The following is a 16,974-nucleotide window of genomic DNA, read 5'->3' on the forward strand; positions in this document are numbered from 1 at the left end:
GACACTTTTCACACATATTATAACATAAACACACTATAAATAATTAAATATTATTTAAAAAACTATATTTTTTACTATCTAGATTATATACTTGGATATTTTCACTGTCTATATTATTTACAGTCGATATTACTTCACTTACCTTAAAAACGATATTTTGGCTGTCGATATTCTGTCTAGTCGATATTTTCTCCAAACGATATTTAAAACTCGATATTCTGTCCAGAAGATAATTTGGAGTCGATATTATGTCTGTGCACCACAAAGCGTATAGTCCTGCCTGGTGTCAGGTGTATGTCAGTTTCTGTGTTCTGTTTCTGATGCAATAACAGAAAGTTCAGAGAGGAACCAAAATAACAGGTGGCACACTATGGAAAACACAAAAATGTAGCTTGTGTGTTCAAGCCACACCTTTAATTGCATAGGCCGCACCCCTTTTGGAGACCGCCACTCTTTTCATCCCACTTAAAGCCCTGATGCTGACAGATTATCAAGTGAAGAGGTAAGTGTGAGAGGTACCCCTTAACGGAAGTCAAGGGAAATAGGGTTAACCAACCGTAGAGAAAGGAGAGATTCCCTTGAACAAGACTAAATTACACTTGAGCTAGAAGGTCAAAAACAGTAACAAGATTCACATGTGTAAAAAAAATTCTTACAGTTTATTGGTAATACAAACATTTAAAATAGTGGACAATTGAGGGACCACTCAACACTGGTTAAAACAAGATAGTGACAATAAAAGATACAGTTAACATTCAATATTGACCAGCAAAATTGAAACAAAAAGACAGAAAATAGTAAGACATTGGACTCGTGCAATACTGGGTGTATATTCGTACTCTATTTTTGACGCCTAAATTATGTATACCGTAATATAGTATATCAACAAAGATGTCCGAGTTGTGAATTATACTAAATGGTGCGTCGACGCGTTTCGGTGGTTTTCCACAATATTCTCCACCTGTGTCAAGACTACATATGATATCTGTCGTAGTATAGGGGTCAATAAAATCACCCTAGAAAAATAGATAGATACAACATAGGTTACAGTGAGTACATAAAAGTTTATGATTGTCACAAGCAGTTTCTTTTCTGTCTAGGTGTCCTGTGATAAGCAGGTAACAATAGTACAAAGAAATTTATAAAGTTCTCCCTGGTACAAGCTCAGAAAAACAAATATTTGTATTTCTTTTTAATAATAGCAGATCGACATGCATTGCTTGGTTGGATGGAAGCTGACTGTACGTTTCCCCTACCCATAGTATACTTCATTCTATAATACATTGTAGCAAGCATTAAAAATGTATACATTCATCTCACAGAATCACTCGTTTTCCTTTGTTTCACAGGTTTATCTTTATCACAATCGTGAGAGATCCCAACTTTCTTTAAACCTTTCATTTGGGGAGGAGCTTTCGTTTTTTTGTTACTGAAGTTGTTTACGCTAAGATTAATTAAACTATAACTTAGAAGGACATATATTTGTAATTGGTACTACATTGATGCCGTATACCAGATTGAGAAATCAAAGACTATAAGTTAATACCTATATGTTCGGGTTGGTATTATTTGAAGTGAGTTAGAAATTGTATACTCGCTATTTCCTTTTTGATTTTTAATTTGCCCATATAACTTAGTATTGGTTAATATCAAGTTACCTTAGGGTTTGCTTTTTGAAATTGAGGTGAACAAGGGGTACATTTCTTGATCAAAACAGAAGTATTTTGATAATTATTCTAATTCTCGCGTACCTCCCCAAATGAAAGGTTTAAAGGAAGTTGGGATCTCTCACGATTGTGATCAAGATAAACCTGTGAAACAAAGGAAAACGAGTGATTCTGTGAGATGAATGTATACATTTTTAATGCTTGCTACAATGTATTATAGAAGAAGAAACCTGGTTTGTCCCATGTGAAATTCACACCTTAAACAATACCACACCGATGGGGTGGTTAATATCCTTTAGCTATAAAGGCTCACCTGAATATTCAGATAAGACAATAACATTGAAAACGTCATCCAACAATTTTCTTCAATGTTGCTATTTTAACTTAAATCTGTACTTTCTTACAAGACTTTGATATGTAAGGCTGATGAGAAAGGCTTTTTTTGGGTCAATGTTTTCTGAAAGACATAGAATCTGTTCGGCTGTGGCAAAGAGAAGTGATGACGTGGCACTGAGTGTGGCTTCTTTATTTCAGATATGTTGTGGCCATGTGCGGCGATGGAGCAAATGACTGTGGGGTGAGTCGACAACTACTGAGATCATGGTCTACAATAAACTGATGACTTCCAAAATATTTACATTTGAGAGAGGGAATGATATGAAATAGTCACCAGATGCAATAAATGTCATTCTTCTTTACAGAGGGACAGTGTTTAGTACCTCTTAGAAAAATATACATTTATGAAAGTGGGTCTGATATATAGGAATTATAAATGTATACTTGAAGGGTGGGTGATGTTTTCACTACCAGTAAAGAAACTGAAGAAAGGATCATAAGACTTTTATTGGTATCGACATGATGACCTCTGAATGAAATGTACTCCTACAGTTTAGATTTAGATCACTACAAAATATTTTGGTAGAAAGGATATCCGTCACCGTTATAACAGAGTAATCAATCCACCGAGATCTGAAACAGGTCCTAAGTCTAAATCAGAGCCTGAGTGTCTGGCACAGTACAAAAGGACCGAGCGAAAGGTGCCCCAGATGTGGCGGTGTTGCCGATGTGTGTGAAGCTTTATACTGTGGTGTGTCCCCCCTTCAGGAGGAGGTTTGCAAGTGCTTCTCTTTCACTGGCAGCTTAACGATGAAGGCCATTTGATGGTCACTGAATCTAGGGCACTCATGAGTGTTTGGTGATTTTGATCAAAGGCAATTTGGATTCAGTGATTTTCCACTGCTGTCTAGAGGGTAACTGTTCAGGGCATAACCAAGTGGGAGGCTCATTTTGATGTGTCCTGGACAAGCACTTCTGCTCATTGCATCTGTCAGCTTCTACTAGACCTTGGGCAGTTTACAGGATGATTAAAAAATTGCTTGCAGAAGTCCAGAACTAGTAAAATATCAATGTTATGGTGCTTTGAAGGGTTAGACATTTCCAGAGGAGTCCCAGCATTTTGAGTGGCTTGAATTAAGGAAAGCGCCCTATTAATAATTGTGAGGTGTTATCCCTCAGGCGCTAAAGGGACTACCTTACAGTTTACTATGTTGAACTAAGAGTGTACACTCTGATTGTTTTGTTCTCAGTAGGGGAATGATTTATCTGTTTATTTGTATATTATATTTGTATGTCCTATATATGATGTATATATTATGTAGTGTATCATATATATGAGTGTGATTCAAATGTTTGTGTAATGAATGTGTATATCCTGTATATATGAAGTTTATATATGTATTTTTGTTTTGATCTTAATGTGCTTTGCCCCATCATTTTGACACATATATATGTTGGAATAGTGGAAATAATTTTTCTATAAATAAGAATTTGGATAATCAGGGTAATTATTTGTACTCTGAATGAAAATAAATGTTTGATTGGTCCCTCTATACCTTCTTTCTTTGGATATAAATCATTGGTGTTCTTTTGCTCAGGTATATGAGGGGGATTTGGGCAAAACCCCTATTTTGTATGTACCTGTTTAACCCCTCCGCTGCGGGGGTTATTCCCCCGCTGTGCTGGGGGGGAGGGGGGCGCGCACAGCGCCCGCATGCTCATGACGAGCTCAGGTCGTCATGAGCTGCGACGCTCCGGTGCTCATGACGAGCTGAGCTCGTCACAGGTGCATTGGCTCCCGTGGAACGCTCAGCACAGCGGGGAATTCTCACGGCAGCTGAGCTCGTCATGAGCACCGGAGGTGTTAAAGGGTTCTAATGGCACGCAGCCAACGTAATCTTCAGCAACACTTTTGTGTATCGAATTCTTTTGAAACAGTCACTAGATTTAAAATGCTGTGTTTCTTCCAGGCTCTGAAAATGGCGCACGCTGGCATCTCCCTGTCGGAGCAGGAGGCCTCAGTGGCTTCGCCCTTCACGTCCAAGACAGACAACATACAGTGTGTGGCGCAGCTGGTCAAGTAAGTTCACCTTCTGAGTTTTATGCTTATATATGGATAGCACACAGGCACCATTTAGGCCTGACATGGGACCAGCCCCTAATGGCCATTATTAGTTTTTAATTTATTCCAGGCCTGTCAGGCCAGCCATGCAGAGACTTTCACTCTTTTATACAATGTAAAAATGGCTCCCTTGCAGAGCTGTTCACGCTAAAAATACAGGGGCATATTACCAACGATTAGCGATATTTATCGCTAACGATGCTTAGCAATTAATTTTTTAACGCTAAGCATCGCCGGCAATTATCGCAGAGATAACTTGCTAATAGCAAGGTTTATCTCAGAAGTGATAAAAATCCTCGCGCTAACTGCCAAATGAGAGATTATCGCTGGAAAACCAACGATAATCTCTCGAAGTTTGGCGTTAGCTTGATGATAGGGGCTCACAAACTTAGCCATGATATCCACCTTCCATAGGATATCATGGCTAAGTCAGGAAAATACCAGGTGTAAAAAAGCAGTGCTAACCGCAATTAGCGCTGCTTTTTTTTTATCACTAACAGGGTTAGCGAAATCCTTGATAATAGGAGAAATGTCGCTTAACATCATTTCTCCTATTATTTTTCTCTGGAACGCCCCCTTTGCATCTCATTAGAGATGCAAGGGGAAGCGTAGAGAAAAAGGGTGCTAACATGCGAATTTGCATGTTAGCACCCTGTTGCTGATAGGGAGATAATTTTATCTCCGCTTTCTTGGCTTTTAAAGCCAAAAAAGCGGAGATAAATCCCTTGATAATATGAAAAAAGCACTAAATTACCTATTTGTATTTTACATATTTACAAGGCATGGGTGGTGAACTCTTGCGGAGTTTGCTCTGTTTTCTGCACTCTGTGCTCCGTGGAGCACAAGAAATTCCAAAAAGCTCTACTCCACTTTTTTTCCTCACTTGCACTCGTCAACGTTAAGTTGGCGAGCAAGGAAAAGCCAACGCTAGACCACCTCCCAGCATGATATCTCAACACAGATGTTCGCTACGGCTCACGTTGAGAAACCTTCCGTACATGTTGAGGGAGCTGCCGCTCAAGTTGAACTTCAACTTGAGTGGCAGAAAGTAGCAGCGCCCTCTTGTGCTGCTCCTGGGGCAGTGTTTGCTGATTTCCCAGTGTGGGACAAACACACCGGCGCTACAAATCTGCGTGAAAGGAACAACCTGATGCACTCCACCATTTGTTAAATTCTGAGTAGCGCGTGGCGTTTTTTGCTCCCGCAGAACTCTGCAAACTCTGCCCAGGTCTAATTATTACATTTATTTGGTGTAATTTTCCTGAAATTCTGAATACACCCTTACATTCTACGATTTTTCCCTCCCAGCATTCTTAGTCAGGAAATTGTAAAATTTTGTTATTTTAACTTTCTTAAAAGAAGGACCAACACCGTGAGCCCCGTTTTTATTAGGGTTAAGCAACAGTTGGCATCTTTTTCTTTACATTGTGAATTATGTGATGTCAATGGAAACAAGATGGCTGCCCTCTTAAAATATTTTGGCAGAATTTGAGAACATTTGGAAGATCAGACCGGTTCTTTTCTTTTTTTAAATTGTTCCTGCTGCCATGAATACTTGCGTTAGCAACTGCCAAAGAAAAGCCATTTAGTGTTTCGCGAGAAACAGCTCCAACATTATGAGAAACAGTAATCCAGTCATATTTTGTGCGCATTAACAGCCAGATTCATCAAGCCAAAATCCGCTCGCAGGGGTCCAGATTCTGAGAATCTGGCCCTTTGCGAGCGCTATTTTTGCATTTGGGATTCATCATCCCAAATGCAAAAATCGCAATTCTAGAAATCGCTAAATTGCTAATATTTGCATTTAAGGAATCTCAATTTGAGATTCCTTAAATGCAATTCATGAACCATTTTAAAATTGCGAATTCGCAATCTGGGGCCGCTCTTTACCGCGAAGTCTAACTACGTGGTAAATAGCGAAAACTTAGAAAAATGCACTTTGGTGCATTTTTCTAAGTTGTATGTTACACACACACACACATGTCCTTTGGACATGTGTGTGCGCAACACCAGTGTACATGACCATTTCAGGGGTGCTACAGGGTGTCCTTTGGACACCCTGGCACCCTTGAAATCGCATCCTTATTTGCGATTCGCTAATTGCTAGTCGCAAATAAGGAATGACTCCCCATTCATTCCTATGAATGAATGGGAAAGCCATTCCTTATTTGCGATTAGCAATTAGCGAATCGCAAATAAGGAAGCAGTAGAAATCGCAAAGAATATTGCGATTTCTACATGCATCCCGTTTTGCGAGTCTTCAATAGCGATTCCTTAAAAATGCTATTAAGGACTCGCAAAACAGGACTTTGATGAATCTGGGGGTAAATTTGCAAACTTGCAAGAATGCTTTTGAAAATGCTTTTGTCAGTATTTTCTTGGAAATAAAGTGATAAACTAACTTGAGTAAAGCATGGCAATGAGGATAAAATGTTTGGCAATGCATTGTGGCGAGGTCTCCTGGACTTGCAGAATTCTGTGTTTTCATAATATACACCCCAATCTACAGTTGTGTTTTCTTTCTTTGTGACGCCAGAGAAGGACGCGCCGCGCTCGTGACGTCATTCTGCCTCTTCAGATACATGGTGCTGTACGGACTCATCATATACGCTTCTGTCCTCATCCTCTTTTGGGTAAGTCTGAAATCAATACATCGCTTTGCTGTGCTATGAAACTATACATTCAATGTCAATATTCCGTCATCATTTCCATGCATTTTGGCCCTTTCATCACCAACACTGATCCCACACTGGTCTATCGGCAGCGAGCACTGACACGTTGAGGTAGGTTCTCCGTAAGGAGTTCCATCGTATCTTCTGGAGGCGTCAGTCTTCAGGATCAGAAATAAAGCGTCCTGAGGAAGGATCAGAAATCACAGGCTGGTGTCGAATCGTGTTTGGATCCAGTCCTCTGACTATGATATGCTCCCAGAGGGCTGTGGTGTGGACTCAATGGTCCTGTTTAACCAGAGCAGCTCAAATGAACTTAAAATGACCTCCACTGTGCATTAGTCTCCTTCCTCTGTAGATACACCCCTCCGGGGACCAGATCCATTGCTGGCACGCTCCATGATCCTCAGCTTTGAACACTCAACACCATCACACACAAAGCAATGTATGGATCAGAGATACTTCCACTTAGTGCCACCACATTACCATCCACCCCCTTGATCACTGAAGTCTCAGTCGATTGGGCACAGCCGGCAACACCCACAGCCTTCTTTCCGCATTACAGGAAAAGTTCCCAACACTACAAATGTCTTCACTGGTCGAAACACTAAGGGAGAAATTTACTGAAATGTGATGCAAGGCAGCGCAGCAAGCAAAAGTGCCGTTCAGTGCTGTACTGAAGGGAGAGTGAAAAGCGGATGTATGACGTTACAACGCATACTTTTACAACGCATGCCTTTACAACGCATTTTTTAGAACGCAAAATCCTTTACAACACATTCCATTACAACGCATGCCATTACAACAAATTTTCTAAAAACTACCATTACAACGTATTCCATTACAACGAATTTTTTAAAAACACCATTACAACGCATTCCATTATAACGCATACTACCTTTACAACGCATACCATTACAACGCATACCATTACATTGCATGTATGGTAAGTGTTGGATAGTGTAGGGGTAAAAATTACTATTCTAACTCCAGGGGCTGCAGCAGTAGGGTAAGTGTCGGATAGTGTAGGGGTAAAAATTACTATTCTAACTCTAGGGGGTGCAACAGTAGGGTAAGTTTTGGTCACAAATGGGGGTGGGGTCGCATACTACTCACACACCGGCAGTGTCGCCCCTAAGGCCTATCCCTGCTGACGAGGGGTGATACCCTGAAACACGTGTCCAGGGATGGCGAAGACATTACAAACTACAATTCCCACAATGCATCTTAATCTGTAAGTGTGGAAAAATGTATTTATGTAAGAAAGAGACAATGGACTAATGATAGTTTGCACCGTGATCAAGCCCTGACGGGTGAAACGCGTTGGTGAAGGGGAAATGGCTACTGATATGAGCTAAATAAATCGTAAAAACCTAATGTCCGTGGAGTGCGTGTGTAATAACTGGCTTGACTTGCTTTAGGGAGATGCTAAGTTTGGAATAGTATATTTTTAGATTCCAACTCCAGTGTGTGCAACAGTAGGGAAGGCGTTGGATTTAAAATCCAGCACTTAGTGCCCTAAAGCAAGTTGTTATAATGACTTATGTTTTAATGAAACGCGTGGTAATGACGCGTTCATTGTAGTGCCTGTGTTGTAATGGCACGGAGTTGTTCTGACAGCGCCCTTTTTTTTTTACCTCATGTGTGGCCTACCAGAAACCACACACAAGGTGCCTGGTAAGGGCCAAAGCATGGGACCCTGTATTCTAAAGACTTGCGTAACTGACTCTGGTGGGCAGACGTGGCCTTCAGCCTGGGTTGCTACCTATTATTACATATAAGAGCCAGGGGAAGATATCCCGTATGTGACACTTGATGATGTCATGCTTTAGCTTGGAATGAATGTCTTCTCACTCTCTGATATCAATTTTTACTTTTTTTAGGAAGGGAATTTGTTCGGGAACTACCAGTTTCTCATCCAAGACCTGGCGATAACCCTTCCAGTCTTTCTAACAAGTACGTGAGCCTGCTTCAGACCTTCTCAAAGCGAATGTTTGTAAATGTCTCGTCTTTCAGTTGTCAAAAGAGACTGACTGGGTCAGTTTGTGTTTTTGTTACTCACACCTCCTTGCACTCAATACCATAAGCCTTGTATTTGTAGCTCACGCTCACACCCAAGAGGTCTATGACGCTGCATATCAGATGCTTAGTTTGACTCAAGACAGTGTCACTCATGTTACCAATGTTGAGAGGATGAAAGGCTGAGTGTGATCATGCTAAGAAGCACATTTCTGTAATGGACGCATCACATAGCGCCACACTGCCTTTAGGACAGGTTCCCTCCACACAAGTAACTCCGTCGACACACGAGTCCATGGCCTAGAGAGCGCCTATAAATCTGACGTAGCAATAGTGCCTCAAGAATTTGAGGTTTTATCTGTATTGAGAAAGCACTTAGCAGGGTGGCCAAGAAAACACACAGAATGACACCGTGGAAACCACCTGGCACTATTCCTGTAACCTGCTTGGCAGTGAGTGGTGTAAAGTGGGCTAGCAAGTGGCAACCGTTCACAATTTTCACAACCGCTCCCCACCCATAGAAATAAACACTTATTAATAATTAAGATTAGTTATGGCTATTTTGTGCTGGCTGTGCATATTAAGCAACCATCAATATACCCCTGAAGTGCATTAAACTCTGCCATGCATCAAGTCCAGTGTCAGTGTCTCTTTCTAAGGGTGCACTGTTTTGTGTCCTGTGTCACGTGTATGTGCAATACCTCAAATGCGTGCACAATAATACAGCCATTTACGAGAACATTGTGGGAACAAAGACAGGTATGTGTACAATAAACCGAATAGTTTAAACAATGGGTTTACCTAATAACCAGCATTCTTAAATAACAGAAAGACCTGCACAGCAACACACGACTGAGCATTAAAAAAAGCCTAGAGTGACACATCTGTCAATAGTACCTGAAAGGTGTACCTGACTCCCACACTCCCAGACTCTGCACACCACACTTCAACGATGGAGCCTTTACCGTGTGTTACATGCTTTGTATAAATAGTCTGCTCGCTGACGTAAGTTCCATACCCTCCTGCAGCCTGTGGGCCCTTCACTGACACTAAGAGCTCACATCTGCCTTGCACCATCCTTTTACCTATCATTCCTGTGCACTCATTCCTACCACCCATGCACTCAGTGCAAGCCACCGGCACCCGCGTGACCTCTGCACACCATTATAGCAGGGTTCTGCAAAGTCGGTCCTGCAGGGCCGGATCAATGCCAGATGTTTTAGCATATCCCCATTCAGATAAATGTAGTTATCTTAAAAATCTGGCATGGATCCGGCCCTCCCTGAATTATAGAATCGACACAGCCCCATTATCATGTCCAATCAACATTTATTCTGGACCCAGGGAAGGTACAGCTTGTGGAGGGTGTTTGTCTCCATGCTCCAAGGTCCCACTGTCCCCCCCACACCAGGGCGGATCATATCTACAGTTTGCACACAATGTTCCTTTATATGGACATTAGTCTCCACTGCGCCCTCAACATCACGTGTCCACAATGCTTAATCTGTAAAAATGTAAGTGCCAGGGCTCGTGTCAGGAGGCCACTGCCGCTGGCACCACTCATTGCCTCTGCCAATGTTGCCAGTTTGGTGCACCAATACAACTTCCAGCCAACAGACTGCTACAAGTATGCCCCTTCAGAATATTTCAGGACCCAAATCTATAAGAATGGCTTGGGCAGCAGTTATTAGTCGTTGATAAAGTATGTTAAATTACTAACTATTGTTGTTGTGCTCCTTGAAGGCACCTTTACCTTTTCATTTAATTACCCAAGCCCTCAAGGGTAATCTGGGTCGCTCACTTCTTGTATCCGATTATAAATTAGACAGACAGCGCCACCATGAGGCAGACTTTCTTAAGTGCTGGTGTTGACAATTATGTGGCAGTGTCAAGCAACGTAAACACCCGGCTCAAATTAAGCACTGGTCCCCCTCACATACCTATGCACTCTAGACTTCATTGTGCTCCCCCACAGTAGGTCCCACCACAGTTAAAGTCTGCACACTTTGTCCTCTCTATGCACCTTAGGTCTAACCTTATGTACAATCTGTACACAATGTTCCTCTCTATCCATCGTACAGTTAACGTTACCCTGTATGCCCTTGAAGCTCCAATGTACCCTCCTGTATTAGGTCCAACCACAAGTACGGTCTACGAACAATGTTCCTCTCTTTGCACCTCGGACTCCTGTGCAGCCCCCACATCACGTCCCCCCACAAGTGCAACTTGCACTCAGTGTTCCTCTCCATGCACCTTAGCTTCAAGTGTGAGCCCTGCCGCATAAGGTCCCAACATATATACAGTCTGTGGACTCTCTACGCTCCTTAGTCCCCAGTGCTCCCTCCCACAGCCGGTGCCACTAAAGGTACGGGGGCTTATTTATGAGAGGCTTTGTCCGCCGGAGCATAACTGTTTTTTTTTACGCTCTGGCAGTGTAAGTCTCTCAATCATATCTATGTGGTGATGAAAAGTCACCCTGTGTGGCTTTTTGTCGCCCCATAGACTTGGAGTAAGGAAAAGCAGCGCAAGTTGCAGTGTTGCCTTACTCTGCGCCAGAAAGGTGTTCCATGGGCGTTGAGGTGGGTTTTCCCATGCAACACCCATTGATTTTGATGCTGCCATAGATTTACCTACTCATGTAAACTTCTGGCAGCGCCAAAACCTTGTGCATCCCCGCAAAAGGCATAACGAGGAGAAATCATTGTATTACTCCTCGTTTTGTCCTCTTTCCACGCGTGTTGCATTCTGCAGCACCCATAGAAAGAGGAAAACGCCCCTCAGGATTGTTTTTGTGCAGGAACTTGTCTCTTCCTGCACAAACACAATCCTGCATGCAACGCAGACACCCTTGTACCGTGTGGCAAGGGGGCCTGCATTGGCGCTAGGCAGCCCATCGTGCGCCAGGGCAGGCAGAGGACAGGAATGCATCATATCTTGATAAAAATGGCGCAGTCCTGCCCTCTTTCTTTCACGCAGCGCTGCACAGCGTCTTGCCTCGCTGCATGAAAGTTTGATCAATCTGGCACATCGTGTACAATAGTGTGGCAGCGGTGAAGGTAAATGAGATGCTTCTGAACCTCAAAGGACACAAGTTAAAATGTTTGTTTGGCTGACTTAGTATTAATTATAGTTTGAGTACTATTACAAAAGTAACACTAACCCCTAATATTTATCGGATCGTTAAATTGCCACGTTGTGGTTCAAATAAAATAAGTATACAATATAAGGAGGACATTGTTATTAAACTTGTGCCCGTATGTTTTGGAGCTGATTTACATATGGTTTTTCTACCACATTCATTATTTATTTAAAGCATGTTTCTCTTTTCAGTGAGCTTGAATGCGCCGGCCACCAGACTGGCCAAGTATAGGCCGCCGACACATCTGTGCTCTCCTCCCATCCTCGCCTCGGTGGTGTTCAACATGTGCTTCAGTGTATCCATGCTGATCTACGGCTTGTTCATGGTACAGCGGCAGGCGTGGTACAGTGAGGCCGACGTGGACAGGTAAACAGGCAATCTGCAGAGGATTGCAAACATTCAGCAAACAACTCATGTGGATGAGGGCCACTGCCAAAGACTGACATTCCCACAGAAAGCCAAAAAAGGCTTTGTATTGTTGAGTTGGAAGTGAATCTTGTGTTCTGATTAGATTCTGTAGGAAAGGTCTCCTGTGTGAAAATTGAATATATGACGATATCCCGCATGTAAATTAGGTAAAGTCTTACGAAGAATCGTAGCCATAAACTGCAGAGGACCTGGCTCTTCCAAGCTCTCTGTGAATCCCACAATCTTTCAATTTCAACTATGGGACATTGTTTCTAGGTCCCTCACGTTATCTAGCCAAAGGGAGGCATAGGGCCCGTCTGGATCTCACACTCTCATTTACAGGGAGCGGATTACAGACCGGCCCCACGCTGCGTGGATGTTTTGGAGTTGGGTGAGAGTAACTCTTGCTTTCCTCATCGATACATGAGTCTAGCGATCAGAGATGGCATCTGTGCCTGCAGGGAAACGTCGTTTACAACGCGGTGTTTACACCGCACGACCTTTTTCACGCAGCTATTACAACATAAGTCGTTACTACAACTTGCGCTGGATGGCGCTGTGGGATAAGGAATGTTATAATTTTATATTCCAACACCTTCCCTACTGTTACGGGGACTGGTGTTGGAATATAAAATGATAAAATTCCTAAATCCGCGCCCTCCATTGTAAAATCTGCGATGTCAAGTAACGCTATCTAAAAGATCGCGTCGTACTGAAATCCATCCGTGCCTGCATGAGTTAGCACATTAAAGCCAGAGCTTTTTGGCTTTGCCTATGCTTGTTTTGCTCAGTGTAACATCATTTTCTCAATTTTCCAACACAAAGAAAGTCACCCTGACAAAATCAGGCTGGAAGACCTCATGTTGGATAAATGGCAAAATAATAAAATAACTTTTCATAAAAACAGTATATTTTCGTGGGAAAAGTACATGCCATCAAGAGAAAGGTAAGAAGGTAGCGGGGGTAGAATGTCGGAGAAATGGACAGGGTCGGGGGAAGAAGTAAAAGATAAGATTTTTTAAAAAAAGGTAAAGTAGGAGGGTACAAGATGCTAGGCATTTAAGAAAGGGAAGGGTACTGGTGCTCTTGAGAAGTACAAATGTACAAGTGGAATATACATGCACAGCTGGTGCTTACCATTGGTAAGTTTGAGAAATTTAGGGGATGATTTAGAGTATAGCGGGTGGCTCCCAGCCCGCTGGGTGGGCAGATGAGGTCACTTCCATCCTCCTGACTGAAGACTGCCAGCAATTCTTACAGATCCCTACTATGCCCCAAAGTACTCCCGGCGGCACGGTGGAAGCTCTTTCGGCAAAACCAATATGCCAGTCCCCTACTGCCATAGCTCTAAATGGCAGCAGGCCAGCATTATTACTTCCTGCAAGGAACACAAACCATTGACACTGACATGCCTGGACATTCCTTCCGAGCAGATAGACCATTGCTTTGTGTCCTGTGCACGACTGTCACAGTGGATGCAGAAAGGAAACAGAGTGGTGGAAGGCCTGCCAACGTCTAAAGGACCTCATCGAATTTGTAGCAGCTTCTGCTTTATTTCTGTTTAACGTTATTGAGAATTAAAATCACTGTGAAGGAGAAACAGGCATTTTAGACACCTCCAGGTCAAGGTTTACTGCCTGGGGAAGAATGGGTTTGGAGGTATGGTGTGTGTAGAGTGAGAAACCAGCTTTCACATTTTTGACATAAGAAAGTCTCCCTGTGAGTGGCTTTTCAATGGGCAGGTAAAGGGTTCCCATTATTCAACGTCCTCAAAGTGTGTTTCTCTAGACTCCCTCTGAGGCATTTAATCCTGTGAGCATGTATGCTTCAACTGTTCTTAATTTAATAAATATTGAGCATACACAGGAAAGCATTAGTATTATCATTCAAAATTGATTTTTATGAATGTTCATCAATAATGTTTGTATTGAGATGTCTGACCTCATGAAATCAATGTCCAGCAATAAACAAACGCCGAGGACTGAGTTTAGTCATCACCATGAATCTGTGAGGAATATCTGAAATTTTAAAAAAGAATGACTCTATTCCCAGTTAAGGCAGAACACTCCTCCGTCTCCAGTCTCAACCAAAAAAGGTGCGGTGAGGAGAATACCTGGCTAAGCATAAAGTACCACGCACCCTGTGATGTTGTTTAAAGCGCTTTTTCAGGGCCAATTTAAGAAACAACACTATTAATCCAGCCAGAGCTGTGACAGACAGATAAATGATCACATATTTTTATCAATTGAAAAACTGAAAATGTTTCCTTTCTTCCAGTGCGTGCCTAACAGGAATGGGGAATCTACATTCTATGAATGTGTCGCTGGTGAAGAACGTCACATCCAATGAAACGGTTGACCACGTGTTCCTAGCGCACAGAAGCTTTGAGAACACCACTCTCTGGTTACTCAGCACCGGCAACCTGGTGATCATTGCATTTGTGTTCTCCAAAGGGCGACCTTACAGACAACCTGTGTACAGAAACTGTGAGTACCACACAACGCCATAAGCCATGAGCAAGTACCACCTTCTATAAAGCGTTACACACTGGAAGAGCAAATCTCTAACGAAGATCTCACATACACCGAGGTTGTACCTATTAGTTACTGCACTGTAGTACGGTTGATCAAGGGTAAAATGTAACGATGAAATATGAGGTTACTACTTCATCTCCTGCAGAATATTAACACAGGTGCATCCTCAAGAAGGTAAAGTGGATGTAGTCTGGAATACTGAGTAGGGAATACCGTAATATCCTAATATCATAGACAAATTATCAAGGACTAAAATATCAAAAGGTAATTTAATCTAAGAAATTATAGATTTAAAAGTTTTATCTCCGCATCCTCCCACACTTCTGCATATATATTGATAAGATGCATATGTGTGGAGTTAAGTATAGACAACCTATACATACTTACCCGTCAGTATTTTTGTCCTCAATATATTTGACTTTAATATTAAGGAATAACCATATTCTCTCCTTGATGCTCCAGACCCACACCAGGTGAGTAAACTAAGTGTTTACTTGTGGAGTCTACTATTTCTGAACTCTAGGCTCTGTTGAACTAGCCCACTATACATTTCCACATTTTAATATGTTCACAGTTTGCACATGTCGACAGCTCGGTATGGATCGGGTGCTTGAGGTATAAGTTCTTTAAACATGTGAAGGTTATATTCTTGCGTGGCATGAGATCGGTGACTTGGTTTTGGGGAGGGAGAAGTGAAATCATCAAGTTTCTGGAGGAAACTCTGATTAAAAGCAGACTCCTTTATTTGCTCCCATAGTATCCATATAGTGGAGGAAATTGAAGCAGGAGGTCTACCTCTGTATTTAATGTTTCCTCCAGAAGGTGGAGGAAATTCGGTTTCCACTAACTCTAAATTATGCGCCCATTCTGGAGGCCCATCTAGAGGTGGGTGGCAACTGACATTCCCTTCACTTTCAGAGAAAGTGCTAAATCCTCTGTCGTGGCTCTTCTGTGCTGGATTATCATCTTGTTTCTATTAGCACCAAAATCTAAATTAGCCCCTTAGCGGCCCCTTATACTTACTCAACAGTTGTCTGATACGTGGTAAATTACTTATACCTCTGTGCCTCAAACTGTAAATATGTGCAAGGAAAGTAGAATAAATGTGTGATGTGAAAAGTAGCTGTGTGATTCAATTCTGACTCAAAATACAATTTTCAACTTCCTCTTATAACCCGGTTTTCATTACCTAGTAGCAGAAAGGACCATCTTGTGCACAGTGTAACGCCTGATTTTTGCCTTGACTGTTTTTCCTGGCTGTACCTCTCTGTGCACTTTAACCCTGCTATCCAGTCATAAAGTGCCTATGCTCTCCCTTTTAACATCATGAAATTGGCATACCCCTGACTGGCATATTTAACTTGCCTAAAAGTCCCTTGTATATTATACAAAAGTGTACAGAGGGACTGTAAGTTAAATGTCGCAGTGGACTTTAGGACCTGCTGTGCCCTCCACTCCACTCCATATTTTAAACATGACTGCAGCCCTACCCAGTGTAGCCTGACTGTGTAGTTAACCCCTTTTGACAGGCCTAAACCTTTATTTTAAATATTACTAAGCTACCCTTAACTAGGCCCTAATGTCCATAAGGAAGGGTGTATGGTATTGTATTTAAAAGGATGACACGTGACATGTAATTAATTAATTAATAATAAACATGGTCTTACAGTGAAAAGGCCCTAAACGTTATCTTCACTGTAGCGGGGTTTGCTGCTCCATAAGAAAGAATGGTGATACAACATTACATTTAATAATGTTATGTTCAGCTAGGAAGGGGCTTCAAATTCATTTTTGATCTTTTTGAATTATTTATTTCAAGCCCAATTCACTGGTGGAGACAGATTTGTAACAACTATTTTGGAAAGGTTACTTTTGGATAGTTACCTTTTCCCTGCCTAAAGCCTCTGGATGCCAACTTGTATGAGACCAGCTTTCATCTGGCAGCTGATTAGCCCCCTTGGTGATGTGTGAATTTGGTCCCAGAGTTTATATTCTGTTCCAATTGCGAGATGACCCTAGCAATGCCAAGGAACTTGATTAACTTCAAAGAGGCCTACCCTGTTACAGGCAATTGTTAGCT

General features: G+C 42.1%; 1 protein-coding gene across 1 annotated transcript in view; it reads left to right on the forward strand.

Moving 5' to 3' along the window:
• The window catches only part of LOC144791012 (putative cation-transporting ATPase 13A4), a 315,251-nt gene that overhangs the window by 282,191 nt on the left and 16,086 nt on the right, over positions 1-16,974 (forward strand). Inside the window, exons 22-27 of the mRNA XM_078665643.1 lie at positions 2,202-2,244; positions 3,974-4,083; positions 6,662-6,758; positions 8,678-8,750; positions 12,144-12,318; positions 14,638-14,846. Of these exons, the coding sequence (XP_078521769.1) occupies positions 2,202-2,244; positions 3,974-4,083; positions 6,662-6,758; positions 8,678-8,750; positions 12,144-12,318; positions 14,638-14,846 (707 nt within the window). The remainder of the gene's footprint in view (positions 1-2,201; positions 2,245-3,973; positions 4,084-6,661; positions 6,759-8,677; positions 8,751-12,143; positions 12,319-14,637; positions 14,847-16,974) is intronic.

The sequence above is a fragment of the Lissotriton helveticus genome, chromosome 11 (assembly GCF_964261635.1).
Source record: "Lissotriton helveticus chromosome 11, aLisHel1.1, whole genome shotgun sequence".
NCBI classification, from domain to species: domain Eukaryota; kingdom Metazoa; phylum Chordata; class Amphibia; order Caudata; family Salamandridae; genus Lissotriton; species Lissotriton helveticus.